Genomic DNA, 21,552 nt, shown 5'->3' with positions numbered 1-21,552 from the left:
TTAAGAAGGCTAAATCTGAATTTTATTTATCTAAAACCACCAAAAATCTAAATGATCCCAGGAAATTTTGGAATGTTGTGAGATCTGCTTCTGGTGCTATGCCCTCTACTGCCAAAGAGTTGGTCAGCCTGACCATTAAATGTGCCATGTTAAATTATTTTAATGAACATTTTATCAAAGCAGGGAACTTGTTTGATTATTTTAATCAGTGATTTTAAAAGCACCGCTTTAACTGATGAACCTTCTGTTGTAAGCCGCTTCCTGTTGATTGTTCTTTTTATTTCGAACCTCTGTCTATTTCTGAGGTCCGTAGTGCGCTAAAAAATGTGGACTCCAAAAAATCAGCTGGTCCAGATAGTTTGGATCCATTTTTTCCAAAGCTGGCTGTTGACTTAATTGCTGAGCCTCTAACTAGTATTTTTAATCTAAGCCTCTGCACAAACAAACTTCCTAAAGTTTGGAAATCTGCGTTTGTCCTCCCACTGCTAAAAGGAGGCGAACCCTCAATCGTTAAAAATGACAGGCCTATCTCTAAATTATGTATTTTGGTAAGTATTTGAAAAATTGGTCTGTGATCAACTGAAGGATTTTTTGGAATTGAGGAACATTCTAAATTCCCTTTAGTCAGCACTGCTACTGCGGCCCTAAAAGTCCTTAATGATGTGTTTGAGGCATTGGACTCTGTGGTTCTGTTCATTGACCTGTCTAAGGCATTTGCTACTGTGGATCACAATCGTCTGTTAGAAATTCTCCTCAAGAATGGCATCTCCAAACAAGCTGCCTCTTGGTTTGCTGATTATTTCAACTAGAACACAATGTGTTCAGATGGCTGAAGGTGTACCTCAAGGCTCAGTCTTAGGACTCATTCTGTTCACAATTTACATTAATGATCTGTGTGCAAACATGTCAAATGCCTCATACCATCTTTATGCAGATGATACTATAATTTACTGCTGCTCACATTCGATTGCTCAGGCATTTTAATTTTTGCAGTCCACCTTTGATGCAGTGCAGATTCGTCTGGAAAAAGTGAAACTGTTTTTTTATGCTGATAAATCCAAACTAATGATTATTTCAAATTCATCTGTTGCCTTGGAGAATATCCCCTCAATCAGAACTGTCCAGAGTGAAACTGGTCACCAACTATAAGTACATGGGATTCATTATTGACGAGGAGCTTTCATTGAAATTACATGTTAAAAATTTGATCTCCAAATTAAGGAGCTCGGAAAATTCTGATGTCAGCCACTTTCTTGCCTGTACTCGATTATGGCGATGTGTATGTATGTATGTTACCAGACTGCCAGCAATCAAAACAAAAGGAAGTGTATCATGAAATGGGCAGCGTCACTTAAAGCGCAAATATACATCAGGCTGACAAAATAATGAACACCATGTACTCCTTGTACTGTGTACCTTGTACTGATAAAATAGCCTTGCAGTAATTACCTGTGAGGTGGAGTACAGCTCCTAATGTTCACATTTTGTTGATTGCACCTGGTCCCTCTTGAATTTGTAGTTTGTATTGTTCATTTAAATAATTATCTCAGATTTTTACAGTGCTTACGGAGTCCAGGACTTTTATACATTGTTTAAATTGAGGATGTTCCACAGTATGAACAGTAAAGAATTCAATACTACATTATCCTTACAAACCATTTGATTGAATAAACTAATAATTTATAAGATCAACAAGTGTTTTCATTTTCTTACTGTGCTAATTGTGTTGATTCTTGATTATTGTTTTTCTGGTAAACTAATAAACACCCATTAACATTGTTTACATGCTGGTAAATCCATATTTTATATTATGTTATATTTTTTCCTGCCCCTAAGTTTTAATTACCTTGACTGAAGTTGTACAAAACAAACAGCAATGGATGGTTCTCTTTCTGTTCCTCTGTCTGGTGCAACTACAGGCTGCTGCTGCTGCTCAGAAATGTCTTGGGAATAAAGTGTAAAGCCGGAGAAGCTCTGAGGAGCTGTTGGTTCATGTGATCTGAAGGGATTTCTCCTGAGCTTCTCGGCTAGCTTCCTTTCAGCTGGAAATCCTGGCCTTCTGTCTGGCCTGTAATGTGTTGTCCATAGCAAACAGCACCGGCTCTGCTGAAAATTTCATACTGCTCAAACCAAAAGAGAAAATCTACCATGAAGAGCACGCAAAGAGGAGGAGGAGGAGGGGTCACTGTTGCAGACAAGGAGAAGCCTGAAATGCAGCGTTAATTAAATCTTTAGTGTTTTGAGGGGAAGATGCTGCAGTGTCTGTCAGGATGGACAGGTCAACTGAAACACACTCATCTTCTATACAGGCTTTCAGCACAACACACACACATACCTACACACACACACAAAATGCATAATCTGTCACTTCAGTTTCCTTCAGAATACTGTAAGTCTTTGCTCGAGCCAGAGGTGGATGTAGGTAATCCCGGCTCAATATCAGACTGGATAGATAAAACCCTAGCCTATGACATACAACACACACACACACACACACACACACACACACACACACACACACTCACACTCACACACACACACACACACACACACACACGTACATATTGGATATATTTATCCATGGATTTTCACAAAGCTACATGTTTTTTTTAAACTGTATGAACTTGATTTTCCATCACAGTTAAATGGAGCAGTTTAGTATTTGTTACAATTTAGGGCCCCTTGGTTCAAAGCCCAGTATCACTCTGGACAGCTGTACATGTGTATCTGTTATGATTTCATTACTTATCATCCAAACGTAGCGGCCAAACATTATGCAAATGTAACATCACAAGACATAGCAGCCATCTCATATTGCTTAGTAGTCCAACAGCAACAAGCTCAGTTCGGCGTCTCACCAACGACTAAAGGTCAGTCCCAGATTTACTCTTGCCTGGTGGCTTCTTGCTAGCTTACTCTTTCCTTTTTCTCTGTTTCTTCTTCCTCCGTCAACGTCCTCTTAGGACTCTATGTCCATATTACTCTGGCTCTGCATGAAACACTTGTGATTGTGAAGCTGCTATTTTAAGGTAGAATGATGTTGCTTTGATCAATTTTTTTGTGATAAAATGAGATTTTTGTTCACCAAAATTACATACAAAGCATAGTCACTCAGTCGCTATGGTAACACTGTTAGGTACAGGGATGTGTGTGTGCCTCTTTCATTACTTGACAGTTTAGTTACAGTGTGTAGGTACTATTATTTTTGTTATTTATTGTTTTACTCTGCAGTAGTTCTCCATCTGTGATGCAGCCTAATAGGAGGATAATGTGATTAAACTGTCACTTTCATTAATGAAGAATTGAGACATGCACAGTGTGGACTGCCTTAATTGCTTGATTAGGCTGATGCGTAACAGCAGGGGTTTCAGGTCATACCGGTCCAAAGCTGTTGCTGTCCAGACTGTGTCCGTGATGATCCCCCTCAATCCAGAAGTGACCATCAGGAACTCGAACATATCGGTTTTTGTAGCCGAGAGTCCTGAAAGGAAAAGAACAGAAGATTTAGTTTTTAATCAAGCAATCAGACAATCAGGCATTCATAATACATTCCTCCAGGCGGATGAAATCTAATGATGTTAAAACAGCTGAGAGATTTTGTTTAAAGATGCCTGATTTTCTTTCAGTGCCATTAGCACCCAAATACCAAAATTTCCTTTCAGCTCACTGAGTGTTGAGTTTCACAATACCAATAATAAGCTGAAAGATAATTTAAAACTGGAACGCCTCGAGTAGTGTTTGCTCTAAAAACACACACAGACACTTCTATTTGTGTCTTCACAGCCACAGCAGCTCTGTGAGGCAGCTGTGAGCTAAATACTTCATCAGACTTTGTGTGGACATGTTGTTTCAGGTACCAGCAGAGGAGGAAAATAATTAAGCACATTTACTCAACTACTGTCCTTAATATAATTTTGGGTTACTTTACTTTAGTAACTGCATTACCAGCTACTCAGTCAATTGGATAATCGACGAACTGACTGATCGTTTCAGCTCTACTTGTAGGGTTAAGTAGTTTAAATGATTATTTATTCATTATTTATTTTATAAACTAGTCATATATTTTGTGGACTAAAAATGTAATTTACAAAGTAACTAAAGCTGTTAAATAATTGTAGTGAAGTAAAAGTACAATGTTTTCCAATTATTTGTAGTAGAGAAGAAAGTGGCATCAAAAGAATACCCAAATAAAGTACAAGTGGAAGAAATGGTGTGCAGAATTTACTTGTGGTGTAGTTGCTGAAAACCCCTTGCCTCATCCTCTCCTTCCTAACACCTTCCTGGAGGAGAAACTATGGTAACCACGAAACATGTAAGCCAGTGAGACAGTGTAGTTTGTCCATTCTGGGCTACTGTAGAAGAAAGGCATTTCAACATTGTGGAGTCTGAATCTGTAGATAAAAGGCTCAATCTGGGAAAACCTGGCCCATCTGGTGTAATGTTGTGATGTTCTATTGGGAAGGCTGAGTTGGAAGTATGGATTAAACAAAAATAGGACTTTCCCCTGAAGGTTGCTGTTCGTGTCCTGTGAACTTTTTAACTTTTTAACTTGCGTGGCGTTATCATTGTACGTAACATGAAGTATGTAACACTTCTCTTGTACTCATTTTAAAGCAACATGTAAAAATGTGTATTTTCCACATCAGTATGGCATCAAAATCATATTTTTTGTAGAAAAGTGACATAATGTCGCTTTAACTTAAACCAAGTAGTTTTTGTTTGTAAACTTGAGTCATCTGCAACATTCAAACTCCATCTAAAATGTGAGTTGTTTCTCAGTAAATTATGTTATTAAGTCTAACCATGGATGCATATTAATTGTTGCCAACTTGTTGGCAGTAGGGGTAACTACAGCATATATTTCGAATTATTGAGTGCCACTGACGTAGTTGCTTTTTTAGGGAGCTGGGAGTTAGAACATGCTGGATTATACTAATGAAAACACACTTGTGAATATTATATTGTGACATATTCTACAAAATAATTTAACACACTGTGTTTTAAATATTTGAATAAACATACTTTCCACCATTCCACCATTACATATATGTAATTATACTGTTGAATGCATGTTTTTTTATTATTCAACATCAAAGTGAAGTGAAATGTGACACAGAAAACTTTCCAGATGGGTTGAATAATTGCTTCATTACCTCAGAGAAAGAAAAGATTGAGATTCAGGAGTAAATTGCGGTTAAGGTTCATTCTTGATGGCAGATCAAATCTCTGGGACAATTATCACTTTCATTTCATTGTCATTAATCATCAGCCTCTAAATCATCCCTGCAGTGTCACTTCCTGTCACCACCTTATCATTGAAACAAAGATCAGATCTGAGAACACATTCAGACTAATAAGGGTGGTGGTGGTAGTGGTGGTGATCGCCTTCTTTTGTAGCTGCTTCAATCAGGTCGTCATGTTTATGAGGAGAAGGTCCAACACCCTTCATCATCCCTCTGGACTGTTATGGGCCTGTTCAAGTCCTGATTTATCATTTAGTCGGGGAACATTGTGAGTTATAGCCTCAGTGACTTTTTAAATGGGAATTTGTCTGAGATTCTCAATGACTGTGTGTGTGTGTGCCAGTCCGGGAGGCCGGCTGACCGAAGAGGCCTTGGATACATAAATATTGATTTAGCCACAGCAGCTGAATTTACTGACTCACAAAAAAAACAAGCTGGGACCTTTTTGCAGAAATAAAAAAAAGGGTTACAGCCTATATGACACCAATTCTCTGCTACATTTGTGTAAGAACAACTGTGACATCTTTACAGAACCAAGGACAATATACTTTCCTGTATTTAGCCTGTTATTTAACCAGGTTTCATCTGCTGAGATAAATAAAATCTAAGCAGCACAGCTACAGAAAAAAAAATCCTTCCTCTGTCTGTCTGTCTTTTTTAAAATTCATTCCATCATTATGTGAAGTCATTTTTAATAAACCTTTTCTCCATTAACACATTCTTCTATCTTAATTAGCAATTTTTTACATGTGCCACATTCCCTCAGTAAAGAGGTGTGACCTTGATGTTATCGTCACAATGAAATGGTGGGAAAAAACTACGGATCATCCTCAATCACGTCTCTCATTTGTCTTTACTGAATTATGCTGGATACCTCTGAGCAGAATAATGAGAAATTGTACATCTCAGTGTTGCATTACAGCATGTAAAACTGTACAAAATGCTGTAAAGACCACCAACAACAACACTGCATTCATTTGAATGAAGAAAGGCACATAATCCTTTACCTAGTTTGCTTCGAATTCAATGTAGTTGAACTAACATGCTGTGATCATTTATCAAAATCTGTGTAAAGTAAGAATAAATATGTGCTCTGAGTTTGTCTTTGTGACCAACAAAGAAAGTGTTATTAACCACACAGCCAAATTTGAATGATTACAAATATTGACGTGTCCCCTGAATGTGCTGAAGCCAGTAGCAATTTTGAAGCAACTGAAATAGGAAATGACTTGAATGACTTTGAAACACTCTGAGCAAGATGAATTAATCTCTATCTCTCTACTAGGGGTGCAGGGGTATACTCAGGGTGACCTCAGCATGTCACTGAGCCACCCAAAAAATCCTGGATTGAAAACTGGTAAAAAAAACTTTTAACCTCTAACTCCACATTTCAGCAAAATATCGATCAAAGTCTTTTCACATGTTTTCAGCAACTATTTTCCAACATTTGATGTATTTTGTAAAAGAAAATTGCCTTTACATGGACTTTAGGTAAAAATATATTTATTTGGTTTCATATATGCATTGTCACGCATCTTTTTAGGCTTCCTGGTAGATGCCCAAAAGATACTAATCCAAAGATGCTCTATAACGGAAGATAAACAGCACCAGCGAAAATGGTATACACTTCTTGTCTCCTTGCCCTTGATCTCCCAAAACTCATTTGCAAATGTTGGGACGGTTCAGACAGTTATTCAACCAACAGAGAGAAGACATATCTGTGTTGATGTTGACAGAGACAGGTGTCAAGCAAAGTTAATCTTTTCCTTATGATTTGTCTGAAAAATGTCATTTTAGTGTCAGAACTTTCAGAAGATATATGGCTTGTGAAAAATAAGTCCAATATTAACTCCAGTGACTATGCAGCGTAAGCATCGCTCATAATCTGTGCTCCCATTAGAGTCAATAAACTTATGACCTGTAATCTGCTATGATTAGAAATGATTCATTTTTGTTAATGTTTTTTTCAAGAGGAACCTTTTCAAAAAGCTGAATGGAAAGCTGAATACCGACGAATGTAACCACTTCCCCACAAATAGTGGGGAGGTGGTTACATTTGTCGGACACATCCAGGGATAAAGAGTGCCACAAGACTGTTGGTGGTGACAGATTTTGTGCTTTTCTGCATTATTATTATTTTTTCAATAGTGTAAGAGAGTAGTACACACTCTCATGGACTCAATGACTTACAAAACTGTGAAGAACAACTTTAACCACTTCCACACAAATACTTCTATAGTTTCCATGTCAACACAAAGTTGATGACACAAACATTAATAAAAATGAACCATTCATCATGCCCACTCCAAAAAATGCATCAGTGTATAAATATTGAGATTTTGAAGGAATTAAACTTTCACATTTCAACTTCTCTGCCAAATTCAGTTATTTTGATTCATATTGCCATGAGAGGTATGTCTATGGACAAGAACATGATACCTGACCTGACCTAACATGCTACTGTAAGAAACTTTACTTGTGTGATGTAGATCATGGTTTGATAAACATAAATGGCAGGAGCAAAGGGCCCACCATAACTTGGTGGGTCAAGCATGATGATCATGGTTTTCTTTTTTCTCACCTTTCCTGCAAATGTCACAGGACACAAAAATACTGATCCACCATGTACAATCAATCACATTGTGATCTCTAAATTCCACTCAGGCACATCTGTGATGTTGTGGCAGGAACACTGTTTTGCTCTGTTCACCACGTGTCTTCATACGTCACAAGGAGTGTTTGAGATGTGGCGCATTTTGACTTTGTTGCTCAGTTCGGGTGTTTTTCTTTGGTTTATGTGTTTCTACCATGAATAAGTAGTCTAGATAATTAAAATGTTTCTCTTTAGTCTGTTTTTATGATCACGATTCCTTACAGAGTGTTTTATTTGGAATATTGATCAGATTCTCTATGCTGTTTCTGTGTCTGACTTCATATCCGTCAAAAATAGGCCTGCAGCGAATTCTCAACTGAGTAGAGAGGAAAGATGCTTAGATTTACAATCACTGTCTAGAATAGATATATCATATATCAAACATATCCCCCCAGAACCCAGTGAATGCAGTCACTATGCTAAGTCCCCAGACTAACCGGAGTTGGACAGACAGCATCCTGTTAATGAGGGTTTAACCCAGATACAGCAGACACACTCATCCATTCCTTGACAGCAGACATATTCATACATTTCAAAATAACAAAAACACAGAAGTGACATCGTAGATGCTTCAAAGCGTTTCCAGATTCTACAAACTGCCTCGTTATCGCTGTCTGAATGCGTTTTACTGAATCTGGGCCGTTTCTGAACAAAGGGTTATAGTGCTTCACATAGGCGATGAGCGGGATGTTCCACTATGATGAGTTAAACATTTTTCCTCAACACACACACATGGTTTCATCAGTGTTCACAGCCGCTGATGAATGTTGCAGAGCAGTAGGAGTTTAATGAGGCGGAGGTCGACTGGCAGCTTAGCTCCATGCACTGGATTACAGTTAAACCTGCTCTAAACTGTGTGTATGTGACCGATACGTGCTCCTGAAGGTTCCTGATGTTGATCATTATGTCTTTGGATTTAAACTGCCAATGGCTTTTCCGCCACTGTTTCTTTGAATTTGACTGTTTTCATGCTGAGAAAGTCCAAACCTTTTCCGCTAAATTTCTTTCCTGACAGGGTAATGATGTGTCTCAACTATCATTTTTGACACGCACTCCACCATGGCTCACTTTAATTGGATGAAAATATGTGGATTGAGAGATTTACATGATTTCATTATTCATGAATTCCTAAACAGCCCAGTGTAGCTCAAAGAGTTGGTATAAAGTACAAACACTATTGGGGTCAGAGGTTCAACTCTGTCCAAAGATAATGCTGCTACTGTATGGAGGACTGAACACTAGTACTGAAATGATTAGCCCTGCAGCACTGGAAGACAAATGTGGAGCTTTTGCTTGAAAATCCACTATTTTCACTTTGAGAACGAGCCAAATTGGATTTTGGTTGCCAGATTTTGGCAATTTTGATAAAAGCCTCAACAAAATGGCAGAAAGTATTTATGCTGTGCTTCCTGGTGAGAGAACAGATTTAAATTAATTTACAAAATACAGATGAAGTCCTTTCATCATCATTTTGTGTCTAAGGTTTAGGGCTTTAGTTCCCATTTTCCTTGGTGGGTACATTAGTTTATGTGTTGTTGTGTCACTTTGCTCGAGTAGGAGTGACTTTTCGTGTCAGTGATGGCTGCCTCCTGCTGGAAGGGGACCTGTATAATGGTTTACCAGACAATAAACCTTATTTATGTGTTACCATTAGTTCATTGCAAATTCTCCTGCCCCACACCATAGTCAACACTCCACTTAGTTTCCTCTGGCCTGACAGCGAGGAGAGGAGATTTACGTCTGGTATGAGGCTCTCTGTTTGGAGATGAATCTGTAAAACAATCCTCTCTCTGCAGCTGACGGTTATGTGGCAGGCAGACGGTCTGGCCTGTGTGGCCGAATTAAAACCGAAGCTGTGATTTATGTCAGCCTGGCCCGTGTAAGACAACACAGGCTGACAGCCAGCGTCGTCAGCGCCGCCTCCGCCAGGGAACCCATCATGGCCCTGTTAATTATTCATCCCCTCCCCAGCCGGTGACCTGTAATTTGCACGGTGGCACCCGACACCAACAGCTGCTGGGATGAATCACATGAAGATGGCATGTTATGATACTGTGAACACGCCTCTGTCGGCCTGATGCTCTGCCACTGCTTCACAGCCTCGCCAGTGCTGCTGCAGGGTCACACTGTGGATATGGGATCTAATGTGTTTACCGGTGCACTGGGTGTTTGGGTCTGTCTGTCCCTGAGCTGTGTTCTCTCTGTGTGTCACTTGTGAGAGAATTTTCTACTCATTCTACACATATGGGGGTTACACAGGGTCAATTATTTGTGGGACTGTTAAATCTTAGGCTAAGAGAGAAAGACACTGACTTCTTCTTGAGATACTGAGCATATGCATGCTTGTCTTTGAAAAGCAGACACCATTCTGATCATTACTATGGTAACCAAGGTCAGAGGATAGAGCTGTCTCACTACCTCGACACAATAGATAGGTACATAGCATAGTAGCCTCTACAGAATCAGATGGCAATGTGGGGCCACTAAGTGTATTTCCTTGTTTGTAGACTAACAATCATTTATAGACAGAGAGAGAGAGAGACAGAGAGGACAGCTTCTTCAGTATTGACAGAGCATCATGCAAAACCGAGAGTATTGATAAATCCTCTATTCTCTTTGATCAAGCTTCAATAAACCTTTCAGCATAAGACATCTTTGATTCATGTGCACTTTTTTCTCCACTGACTGAACTGACCATTGATGGATAAAATTCTGCACATCAGCTTATTGGATGATGTGTTTTGATGCAACATGTTTACTAATGATTATCACTGTCTGCATCATGAGCTGTAGAGGAAACGTTCTCAATACTTTAACCTGAGAAAGTTGAAGTGCAGTTTATATTTTACAATTTAAAGACAGTCTGAAGACACAATGTTTAATTACCTTGCTCATATACATACAATATGTGTTCTTCTTCTTCCCCACTGAAAAATGTAGAATCTATTACAATGTGTGCTATTTTTCATTTCTAAAGTCAAACAGCTGGACACAAGATGTCTCCTACGTCATAAGTGGAAGCTTTAAGTTTCCACATCACTCTTGTGTAAGTTTCATACCAGGCCATGACTGGCTACAAACTTGTGAGATTTAAACTCACCTGGTAGACCATGTGGCCCCATGTACAAAGGCTGAGTTCTTACCGCAGTGGCGCAGATTCAATTCCCACCCACGGCCCTTTGCTGCATGTTATTCCTTCTCTCTCTCTGTACCTTCCTGTCTGTGTTTGGCTTTCACTCACTAAATGAAGGCATTAAAAGACCAAAATAATAATAATAATAATAAAAACCCCAGAAAACTTTGCTCCTTCAGCAGATTAATGTAAAAAACAAACTTTGCCCAGACATAATTTAGCCCACAGCTCACAGTGAAACATATTTCTGAGCTTTGCACATTACATTTGACCATAAAAATCATTATAATAAGTTGAATACAACAAATATGTCTTCACTCTTCCTCACCAGAAAATACATTTCTGAAGAAATAGACTTTAGACAATAATTTAGTAGAGCTGCTCAGAAAAATATTTTCAAATATAGAAAAACACTAAAGTAGTTCAGTTTAGACTTTTTCAGGCTTCTTCAAAATCATCTGGGGGCTGAGGGCTGGGTGTTTCAAATGTCTACATCTATGAAAGGGATTTTAAGTCACATTAAATGAATGAATAAATAAATACATAGGCTTGATAAACAAATATGCCTATGAATCATATGGCATAGAAATCCTGTAGACGCCTGCACAGTTTCAGTCCCACTTGGATCTTGATCAGGTCAGAGTGTTTCAAGGACTGAGAACCACACTAACATTAGTATATGATGGTTGAGCTCTACAGTGGCAGGCGTGGTTCATCATCCCAACTACGGTGATAATCATCCAAAAGCTGGTTTTGGTCCAATCAGCAACCTCCATGGCTGGTAAGTAAGACCGATGAGGAAGTGCAAAAACTGCAGTTCCTCAAACATCCACTTAAGGCTGGCTACAGAACAAGTCGATTTCCATAAGCGCTCATATTAAAATGTCAAAGTTCACAGCAGAAATAAACACGTTTAGGCTGATTTTTTAATATTGTATTATTTGCATTATTAAGTACAATTAATAGCATGGTTGCCTTGACGGCATGGTGGGTGCTATGACAGGTAGCTTGTTTAAGCACCCAGACTTCATTTAGCCCACCTCAGGTTCATCAACGATCCACGCCTCTGCGGATTTTAGATTACCCGGGAGGCGGCAGAGGCAGGACAGCCAACATGGTGACGGCCAGAGATTCTGAGCTTTACATACAGCTCTTTAGAAACCTATGCGTGATGTCACAGACATGCCATCCATATTTTATCTTGTCTATGTTTTGGTCTTCTCTGTGTAACCTCTTCCCTTTCTTTTGAATGTAACATATGGAAATATGTCCCTAAAATAAATAAATGTAGTCCTTTTGAGGATTCTCCTTTCTTAAATAAATAAATAAAGGATTTCCACATTTATTATTGCAGGATTTTTTAACAGCGACTAAAATGGCATATTATATGCATCAGAAACATATGTTACATCTGGACCCGCTTACCATGTCACAGGCTGCCACTGGTGTCATAGTAACATATTAGTGTTTGTATCTTCCCCAATAAGACATTATTACAGAGAGACATGTTCTGATGAGAACTGCCAGCTTTGTCCAGGTTTCACTCCACCTCTCTTGCCCCATGCCAGCTGGGATTGGCTCCAGCCCCCCACGACTCTGATAGGGATAAGTGGTTATGGAAAATGGATGGATGGATGTTCTGATGAATAAAGAAATACTCTGGTCAGTCTCTGTTGACTTAAATTAATCTATTACAGTACTAGTGCCAAGAAGCAGGATCTGAGGCTGCATAGGGTCTGCTTATTAAACCCCCTTCCCACAAGCCTTGTTATACCCAGGTGTCATGGGGACGAGGTAATAAAGAGAGGCGTATGTGGCTCTTCTCTTCTCTTTTATTCTAAACATCAAAATCCAGTCAGAACTAGCATCCACTGAGCATATCTCAACAAAAAAAGAGACACCCTGAGGTCTTCTAATCTTTATGACTAGAAAGTCTGAACATCCTCTCATGTCAAAGGTTGTGATGTTCCTTTTGAGTTATGCAACAGTGATTCAGTGATTTACATATACAGAACATTAATTTTCCACCACATGTTCTGATGTAAAAATCCAACTGTTTCCTCAACCTGAATGTGCAGCTGCACCAAAAATAAGAGTGCCTGCAGATTCCCCACATTTGCTGAAATGAAAGAGAGTTCATCCAAAAAAGAGACACACACACACACACACACACACACACACACAGAGATTTTGTTTTTCGATGCTTCCAACAGTTAGTATTTCTTTGGTTAATGAAAAGTGATCTCAGGGGATTATATGTGTGGATTTTCCAGAGTAACACGTACACTATTCATCAAAGACATGCTGCTGTTGAATTTTTTAAATATAGTTTTTCAGTGCTCTGAGCACCACTAACTACATTCACTTCGCCTCCACTGTGTTTGGGTGAAGACAGAAATCCCAGACAGTGTACATCTCATATCTTGGTCAGATGAACAAAATCTGCATGGACACCATAGGCTCAGTCTCATAGAAATGATGTTTATATACAACTAATTTGCAACAGGGAATATGTTGTGATGTAAACACAATGCGAAGGGTCAATGTGACGCATTTAGTAGCATCTAGTGGAGAAGTTGCAATTTCCATCCCCCTCGCCTCACCATCTCCTTCCAAATGTGAAGGAGAACTGAAAAAAACACAAAGCACCCTATTGTGAGCCAGTGTTTAATTTGAAGTTTGCAAAAAGGACCTTTGTGTGGGATTTAGTGGCAGTGTAGTTGCTGACTGACATTTAATATAAAAAATTAAAATAAAAAAGTCATTTCTATGATGCAATTTTGGTGACCAGAGCCGTTAAATGTCTCAAAACTCATAAGCCCTTATGAGTGACCCTAGTTATATATGTGAATCTGCATTTTCAGTCAAATTTGAGAGGGGCACCGCAGTAAACACAATTATCAGTGACACAGGGTTCATTTTTAATTGCTGATTGTTTGTGTCTGTTGTCTCATTCTTCCTCCTCAAATGTAAAAGCTTAATGCACTTCCTTGGCCCTCGGCTTTAGTGGAGATGGCGGCATCAAGATGTTTGACAGGTGAGGGGGTGGGAACCTGACCAAGTTAATTTAAAGGAAGGACTAGGTCAATTGTCTTAAGACGCAAAGTTAAATAAAGAGTAATTTAGCAGTGAATCATGCAGAGCAGAAAACGGTTGCTCTGCTTCAGTGGTGAAACTGCAATTCTGCCGCATTCACTCATGTCACAGCAGGTGTTTCACTGCAATACAAAACAGCTGCTCTGATGCCACAATGTAACTTCTTTGTGATAGACATGTACATTTCAATGAAGTCACAATCAAAGTGGTTTTAATCACACAATAATGCAACAAATGCTCCAAGATCTGGCCCAACAATGTCAAAGTCATTTTGTCTGTATTTTTGGGTATTCATTGTATTTTAGTCATTTCCTGGAAAATGTTGATGACTCATCCTTCACACGGGGGTGTATACTTATTTAGTGTCCAATGAAGCACTTTCTTTCTTATGTTTCTGCGAGAGAGGACAAGTTTTGAGATGTTGTGCCAAACCGGAGACACTTACTCACTAATTATGGCACAAAAACACAAACGTATAACTTAATTCACTGATTTTGGAGAAACTGGATCATATTTTATGGAGAAAAAATGTTCGGGGTTTAGCCCTGATGTCCCCCGGCTGTTCCGCCTAATGAAACATTTTAGAATTTATTGCTAAAGTAGCTAACTGCTGTCTCTGCAGCGTGCAACAATGGACTAAGCACCCTCCCAGTGAACACTCATAGACAGAGACTGACAAAGAATAAAGAGCTTATCTGCTACACATCTGGTACCTACACTGTTAGCTGTGCAGCTAGGTTAGGTTAGCTGACTCAGCTTTGGGATGCCAAGAGTCAGACCTGGCAAGAACACCACCTCAGCACTGCATTCCCTGTTGTCAAACTGGCCTCCATCCATCTCTGATGTTGTATTTGGTCTTGGTCTGGGTATATTGGAAGCTCACAGTCTGAGAGAATAGAGACCACTGCAGCTGCATGGTGGTAGGGACCTAATGCACAATCAGCACCATTGGCTGCTGTAAACAATCAATATCCATAACAAGTCGTCCCCAGTTGTTTCATGGGAACTTTAAGTTGTATCCTGAATAGCAGAAACATTTAATCAACACAGGATATCTGGATAATGAATAGTAATGAAAGTATATCAATATTTTAGATGGGTGAGTGTCAAGTCAGTTCTGTGTCTTATATCAAAATTTGATCACCAACCCAAACCCCTCAGTATCCCGGTTCAAGCTGTGCACTTAATAATGACACAATAAATAATGTCTATTATTACCAATATTTGATGTGATGATGATACTGATGATCAACACTGTTTTTTTACTAAGGTAAAAGTATCGACACTGTTATTAATACTACGATACTGTCATTTGATAGTACTAAAAGTAACACACACACAAAAAATCAGATTTTCAGCCAAAGGCTGCACAGATGAAGCAACATCAAAGAGAACTGATTAAATAGTAATATAATGTTTTAATACTTGTACTGCACGATTGCCTTACGACAACCTTAGATTTTACCATGATCGTGATCCCAGTGCCTAAACCTTAACAAACCCTAATCTTAGTGGAGGCAGATTAGCAGTCATATCAATAATTTTCATATGTCCATATATAAAGGTGCTGATGATGTCATAAAATCAGGAAACGCTCAAATGTGTTTTGGAAAGCAAACAACATACTTTGATACTTAGTTTGGAGGTAAAACCTGTAAACTAGGAGGAAGCTGTAAATTATTGTCATACAGTGAACTTATATAATTATGAGTAATATTAAAAGCTTTAGAAGTGCTAACACAACAAACCAATGTAAAGGGATTATTGTGTTTTCCTCCACCTTCTAATTGGCTTTTTGTTATGTTGGCATTGTCAAGAAGACTTTAAAGGGAGAAAATCAATTATTACATGTTGCTTTATTTCTGCATCCTAAAGGATTAAAGGGATTAATAACTTCATTTAAGGTTGATTTACATACTCCGTCCCATAATCCTGCAAATTAAGAAAATTTGCATTAAAGTTGGTGATTTATTTTGTTACTAACACATTAAAGTTCTTTTTCCAGCATAAAGTAAACTTAGTTGATGCTGTCCAGTCATGCCTGTTAAATGTAATACATTCTGCGACAGGTTTTTTTTCCCGTCCTTGTTCTGTAAAAATACAAAATATGTGTAAAATTAGAAAGAGAATTTAAAGTTAATCTGGCTGCACTAGATTTTCACAAGAAAATAAAAAATAATAACTGGTTCTTTACATGGTGTAAGCAATTAAATAACCTTCAAACAAATCATAATCAAGTTGAGAATAAGGTGTCATTGAAAGCTGTGACTTTTGACCTTGTAGTCTTTATAAAGACAATAAAGAGCAACGTTTGTAATAGAAGTAAAATGCACAGAAATTGATTTGAAAACCTGTGACTAATGATCACATAACCTAAACTATATATATATATATATATATATATATATATATATATATGTTCTGAGAATGTAATATAGTAATACAGTGATGACAGTGTAATAATATGCCTTCAGTCATCAGTCAGAAGTTGAGTGGTTTCAGAGTTCGCAGAGTCTGTGCCAAAGTTTCATTTTCTAATTAAAAGGTAAAAAATCAAAAAGACTGAAAGGCTAATTGGCAGAAAGACAGACTGGGGACACAATGGTCTTTGTAACGAATCAAAATCTAACAATCTGACGGTGAGTTTTAAAGAAATAGCTGTATCAGAGCCAACAGCCTGGTGTGCTCTGTTCTCCTGCTGCGTCTCATTATCTGAACTGTGGTGCTCATTTCCTCACAAGAACGCAGTGTAACAGGGATAAGATCAGCTCCCACCTCTTCCTGAAGGAAATCCAGGGAGAAGAGCATGACTCACACACACACACACACACACACACACACACACACACACACACATACACTCTGCTATCCAATGCACTCATACTAAGAATAAAAATAGCTATCTGCAACCTAATGTGTCCTTAATGCCGGTTCAAATGCAATTCAAGACCAATTTCAAGCCAACATTAAGCTTCAAAAGTTAAAGCACTTCAGTGAAGTCTGCTCTAGAGCAATCACACAGATCTCACACAGGGGAAATAACAATGATCTTAGTTTTCACACCGCTGAAAAACACATTTAGAAGTGAGATGCTACTTTTCATGTTGCTGGACCATTTATAACATTTCAGACTAACCAATGAAGATAAAACCATAAAGGCTCTGCACACGTGTACAGATGGTTCCTCTTAATTAAACAAGGCAGAGATATATGTTGGCATCTTGTGACATCAAATGTAACAATGATAAAGGTGTCATTTGCTCCACCCTGGCAGCATAGAAAAGAAAATTCTTCATGCTCAGGTGATTCCTGAACCACACCTTCCTTATGCTGTTATAGATGAGCTCTTCTCTCCTCCCCTCCGTTTCTACACATTCAGATCCAAATAATGCATGTTACTAATTAACTTGGATCGTGGTTTGCGTCTGCTGCTGAGGTCCTGCTTGACGCCCACTGCTACTGTTATTATTATTAGTTATGTTTCCATCATTATTATACTTGTCATTGTTACTGTGACTTTTACTGTTGCTGTGCCCAACCTGTCACGGCAGAGGGCCTTTCACAATGAGCCAGGTTCTGCCTCTTAAATAAAGTTTTTCCTTGTCACTGTCACCAAGTACTTGCTCAGGGTGGGAATTGCTCAGTCTCTGTTTATGAAAAGTGTCCTGAGATCATTTCTGTTATGATCTGGTGCTATATACAGATAGATATATGGGTCAATTGAATTGTGGCCCAAGTGTAAGACCTAAAGTTTGACTTTGACTTTGTTCTTTTGTTGTAATTCTGTTTATAGTCTGGTTGTACCCAAAAATAGAGAAAAGCCTTCAGTTTGACTTTGAGTTGAACAACTGCCACAGCACTCCCAGCAGTTTGACATGTTGGCTTCATGGTGTGCTGCACCAACATCCTTATTGTAATCTGTTCACCCACCTGGCAAACACGGCACACGGTGCCAGCAGTGATTGGCCACTTTAAATCTGCTTTTGTCATCGGTGGGAGCCTGTTCATTCAGCTGTGCAGAGGAACGACTGTTATTAATGGGACAAAGTCACACATCTTGTACACAACAAGTGGTGAAAGTCACATCAAAAACAAAACAAAGAACAGCTGAAGACAGTGAACTGTGTACAAAGTGTGGTTTAGTCTTGGAGGTGAAAAGAATCCCACTGAAGTATCCTGGAGCAAAACACTGAGGGTGGACCAGGTTAAAGGATTGTGTTTTTTTGTCCCCCTTGGTTTTCTGTTCTCTCTCGTGTTTATCTTTTTTTTTTTTTAAATCAACATCGATGCAGCAGAACGAGAGATATGTTTTTTTTTAATTTCACAAATTATTTCTGTCAGAATCCGGTGTCTACATTACCCACTATGCAATTCAACCACTGACACTCAGCTGTGAGATTGGGGTACATCCTAGTAGCCTGGAGGCGCTATCCTGCAGCAGAGATGAGGAGCAGCTACAAAGGTCTGGTCAGCACTTCTTTCTAACTCCACACCAACAGATTTGCTTTATTTTCAAACTTGTAGTCTTCAACCATTGCTGACTCAAGTTACATCACTTGGGGACATTTATCAGACTTCACACTGCTCCCTCTGGAGAAACTAAAGCATTAGAAAACTTTTTTAAAATGTTGTACAACTCCCTGACACATAGAAACACAATCTGATGCGAAGAAATGATGGATTTCCTGTGTAAGTCTCAATCTGATACAACATAAATGTGGTTTAAGGATGTAACATCATCCCAAGAGACGTCCTCTCTTCTGTCCATCAGACACCTGCCACGGTGATTGGCTGGACAGGATCTGCTGTCACTCAGTTTGAAAGTCTCCTTTAGTGTCTCATCACAGTGACTTTCACATTCCCTGAACCTGACAGAGAACCAACAACCGGTCATAATCGAGATACATGTGGTGATGGTTTTGACAGTGAAAGCTACAAGAGGTGGAGGAGGTTGTCATGTGAGTTTATATGAATGATGTTGATCAGTTGAAGCACATTGATTTGTTCATCATTAAACACTTGCTAATAGTTGCTTGTTAAGGACAGTTTATAGTATAAAAATGTTATGTTAAATATGTGAGTTTGTCAGACCAAAGAAGAAAGTGTTATTAACCACCGAGCCAAATTTGAATGATAAAAATATTGAAAAATATTAAAATAGGGTAAAAGTAGCAGTATTCTCAGCTCCAGGACTGTGGGGGCATATCTGCTGAAGGGGCTGAACCACATCGTGGGAGCAGTCAAGCAGCCATTTTGAAGTGACTGAAACGTGTGTTTGATGGGTTCAGAAAATGACATGACTAAATTTGAAACACTCTGAGCGAGATAAATTAATCTCTATCTCTCTATTAGGGGTGTAGGGATATGCTCGGGGTGGCCTCAGTGTGTCATTGAGCCACCCTTTAGGACCGCCCAACTCCACATTTCAGAAGTCTTTTAACGTGTTTTCAGAAACTATTTTCCAACATATTTAATATATTTTGAAAGAAATCTTAGAATTGCCTTTACACAGACTTTAAATATCTTCATTACATCAAGAGTAGTCATGGTTGAGTTGCCTGTGTAAGATGCTTCCTTGTTTTCACAGTAAAGAGTAAATGCACAGTTGTAAAATCCTTGCTGTTTCTTAGAGAATGTTTTGTGTTTGTACAGAAACCAAGTAGGGATTTATTTTTGCCACAAGGTGATGCCAGATAATCTGATTAGAAATCAGCGTGATGGAGGGAACCACTTCACTGGAGAATCATACGATTAGATGTGAGACAGGTGGCTGTTTCACATCAACCTCAGGATACCTTTAGTTTATTACACTAGAGCTGCGATATAAAAGATATTAGTTCCTTTATCAGTGTTAGTTAGAGAGGCTCAGTCAGATTCAGGGCGCTTCCTACCTGATGAAGTCTCCCTCCAGGCCAATGACCCGCTTGATGATCTTCTGCTGAGGATTCTTGGGGGACCTGAGGGGAACAATAAACATATACAAGGCAATGAACATAAAACCCAAACAGAAAAACACAGTCAAATAAAAACCATAGAAGCGTGATGTAGTAAGATGTGGAAACAGCTCTGTTTGGGGAGATGGTGTCTGTGCATCCAGCTCTGAAGGATTAGATAATCCACATTTCCAAACTCTTGTGTTGATTAAAGCCTCTTGTTGGACAAAATCCAAGCTGCATGTTGGACAAGCAGTCATCAAGGTTGTTTTTCTCAGCTCTTGATAAAGTAGGCATTCTGAGGGTCAACAATTTTTAGTATGGTTGAAATTATACAAATGATTTCCATGCTATCACTATATTTTGATTTAGAAATTACAATTTGGGAAAAGCACAGCCGTGGGCAATGGGGATCCTGAAAGTGTCGCAACAGCTCAGCCTTCAGGTGGCTGAGGTACATTTAAACTAGGTGTTAAAGTGCCCCTCACTTGAACCCATGTACTGTATACTAGGGTTGCCCAGATTGATCAGATGCCAATCTTTATCGGCCTGTGTTCAGTCGAAATATGCGTTCAGGAGATTGAAATGAATGCTTTAGACACAGTTTGAGAAAACCTATTGATGCACACTGTAATTGTTTACCAGCAGATCTTGACCTCTCCAATATGACAACTACGCAGAAGCAGAGTGGTGACAGGATTCCTTCCAGTCAACATGGTAAAGCTAACAAAAACAGGGATTTATTGATTTCATATAGTGTCTGAGTCTTAGTGGATCAGAACATATCAGGTAAGAAATTAATCTACAGATGATCCTTTTTAGCCTTGCAGGTGTGTATATTTGTTAGTTTCTAAATTCACTGGTACAGTCAATCTGGTACAATCAATATTTGAATCACTGAGGGGACCCTATTAATCTGTATAATTATCCTATTGTTCTTTATTTTATTTACTTTTTGTCTTTTCCTCTATTGTCTGTTTCTGTTTTTTGGGGGGTTACGTTGTCATGCTATTGAGTGTGATCAAGGTCCCTCTTATATACACTGTATATACTGTATCCAGTATGTCAGCAGTCTGCATCGCTGGTGGTGTTGATATCCTACTCTATTGTACACAACTTGCATGCAAGATCCTGAGATACCTAGCAGCAATATGAAAACGGTAGCCACAGACTGTTGACTGGCATCCCAGCTGCTTCAGGGAAAACAGTTGCCATGTCTAATGGGGTCCAATGAAAAACCTTCCTGTCTATCTTCAGCTGTCCTATCATTAAAGGGGCATAAAGGCCAAAAAAATAATCTTGATCTGAACAATGTTTCAGAGGTGCCAAAAGACTCAATCACAGATAACAAGTCAAAGACTCAACATCCAACAAGAATGTGTTTCCAGTAACTGCAAGTAAAGAGCTGATCCACTGTTCCACATAGGAAAGAAGCTGCATTGACTGTCCTGTTGACTATTGAATCTCCTTCTGAGGTTCAAAGAAGATAATCCA

At 38.9% G+C, this 21,552-nt stretch overlaps 1 protein-coding gene across 4 annotated transcripts in view; it reads right to left on the bottom strand.

The window, feature by feature from the left end:
- The window catches only part of immp2l (inner mitochondrial membrane peptidase subunit 2), a 162,584-nt gene that overhangs the window by 5,698 nt on the left and 135,334 nt on the right, over window positions 1-21,552 (bottom strand). For all 4 annotated transcript variants that reach the window (XM_019264948.2, XM_027272969.1, XM_019264947.2 and 1 more), the window contains exons 4-5: window positions 20,017-20,082; window positions 3,379-3,481 (exon numbers count right to left, since the gene is read on the bottom strand). In XM_019264948.2, coding sequence (XP_019120493.2) covers window positions 3,379-3,481; window positions 20,017-20,082 — 169 coding nt within the window. The remainder of the gene's footprint in view (window positions 1-3,378; window positions 3,482-20,016; window positions 20,083-21,552) is intronic.

Source organism: Larimichthys crocea, chromosome XXI, assembly GCF_000972845.2.
Source record: "Larimichthys crocea isolate SSNF chromosome XXI, L_crocea_2.0, whole genome shotgun sequence".
NCBI classification, from domain to species: Eukaryota; Metazoa; Chordata; class Actinopteri; family Sciaenidae; genus Larimichthys; species Larimichthys crocea.
The sequence above is the reverse complement of the archived record's forward strand: the minus strand, read 5'-3'. Positions and strand labels throughout refer to the sequence as shown.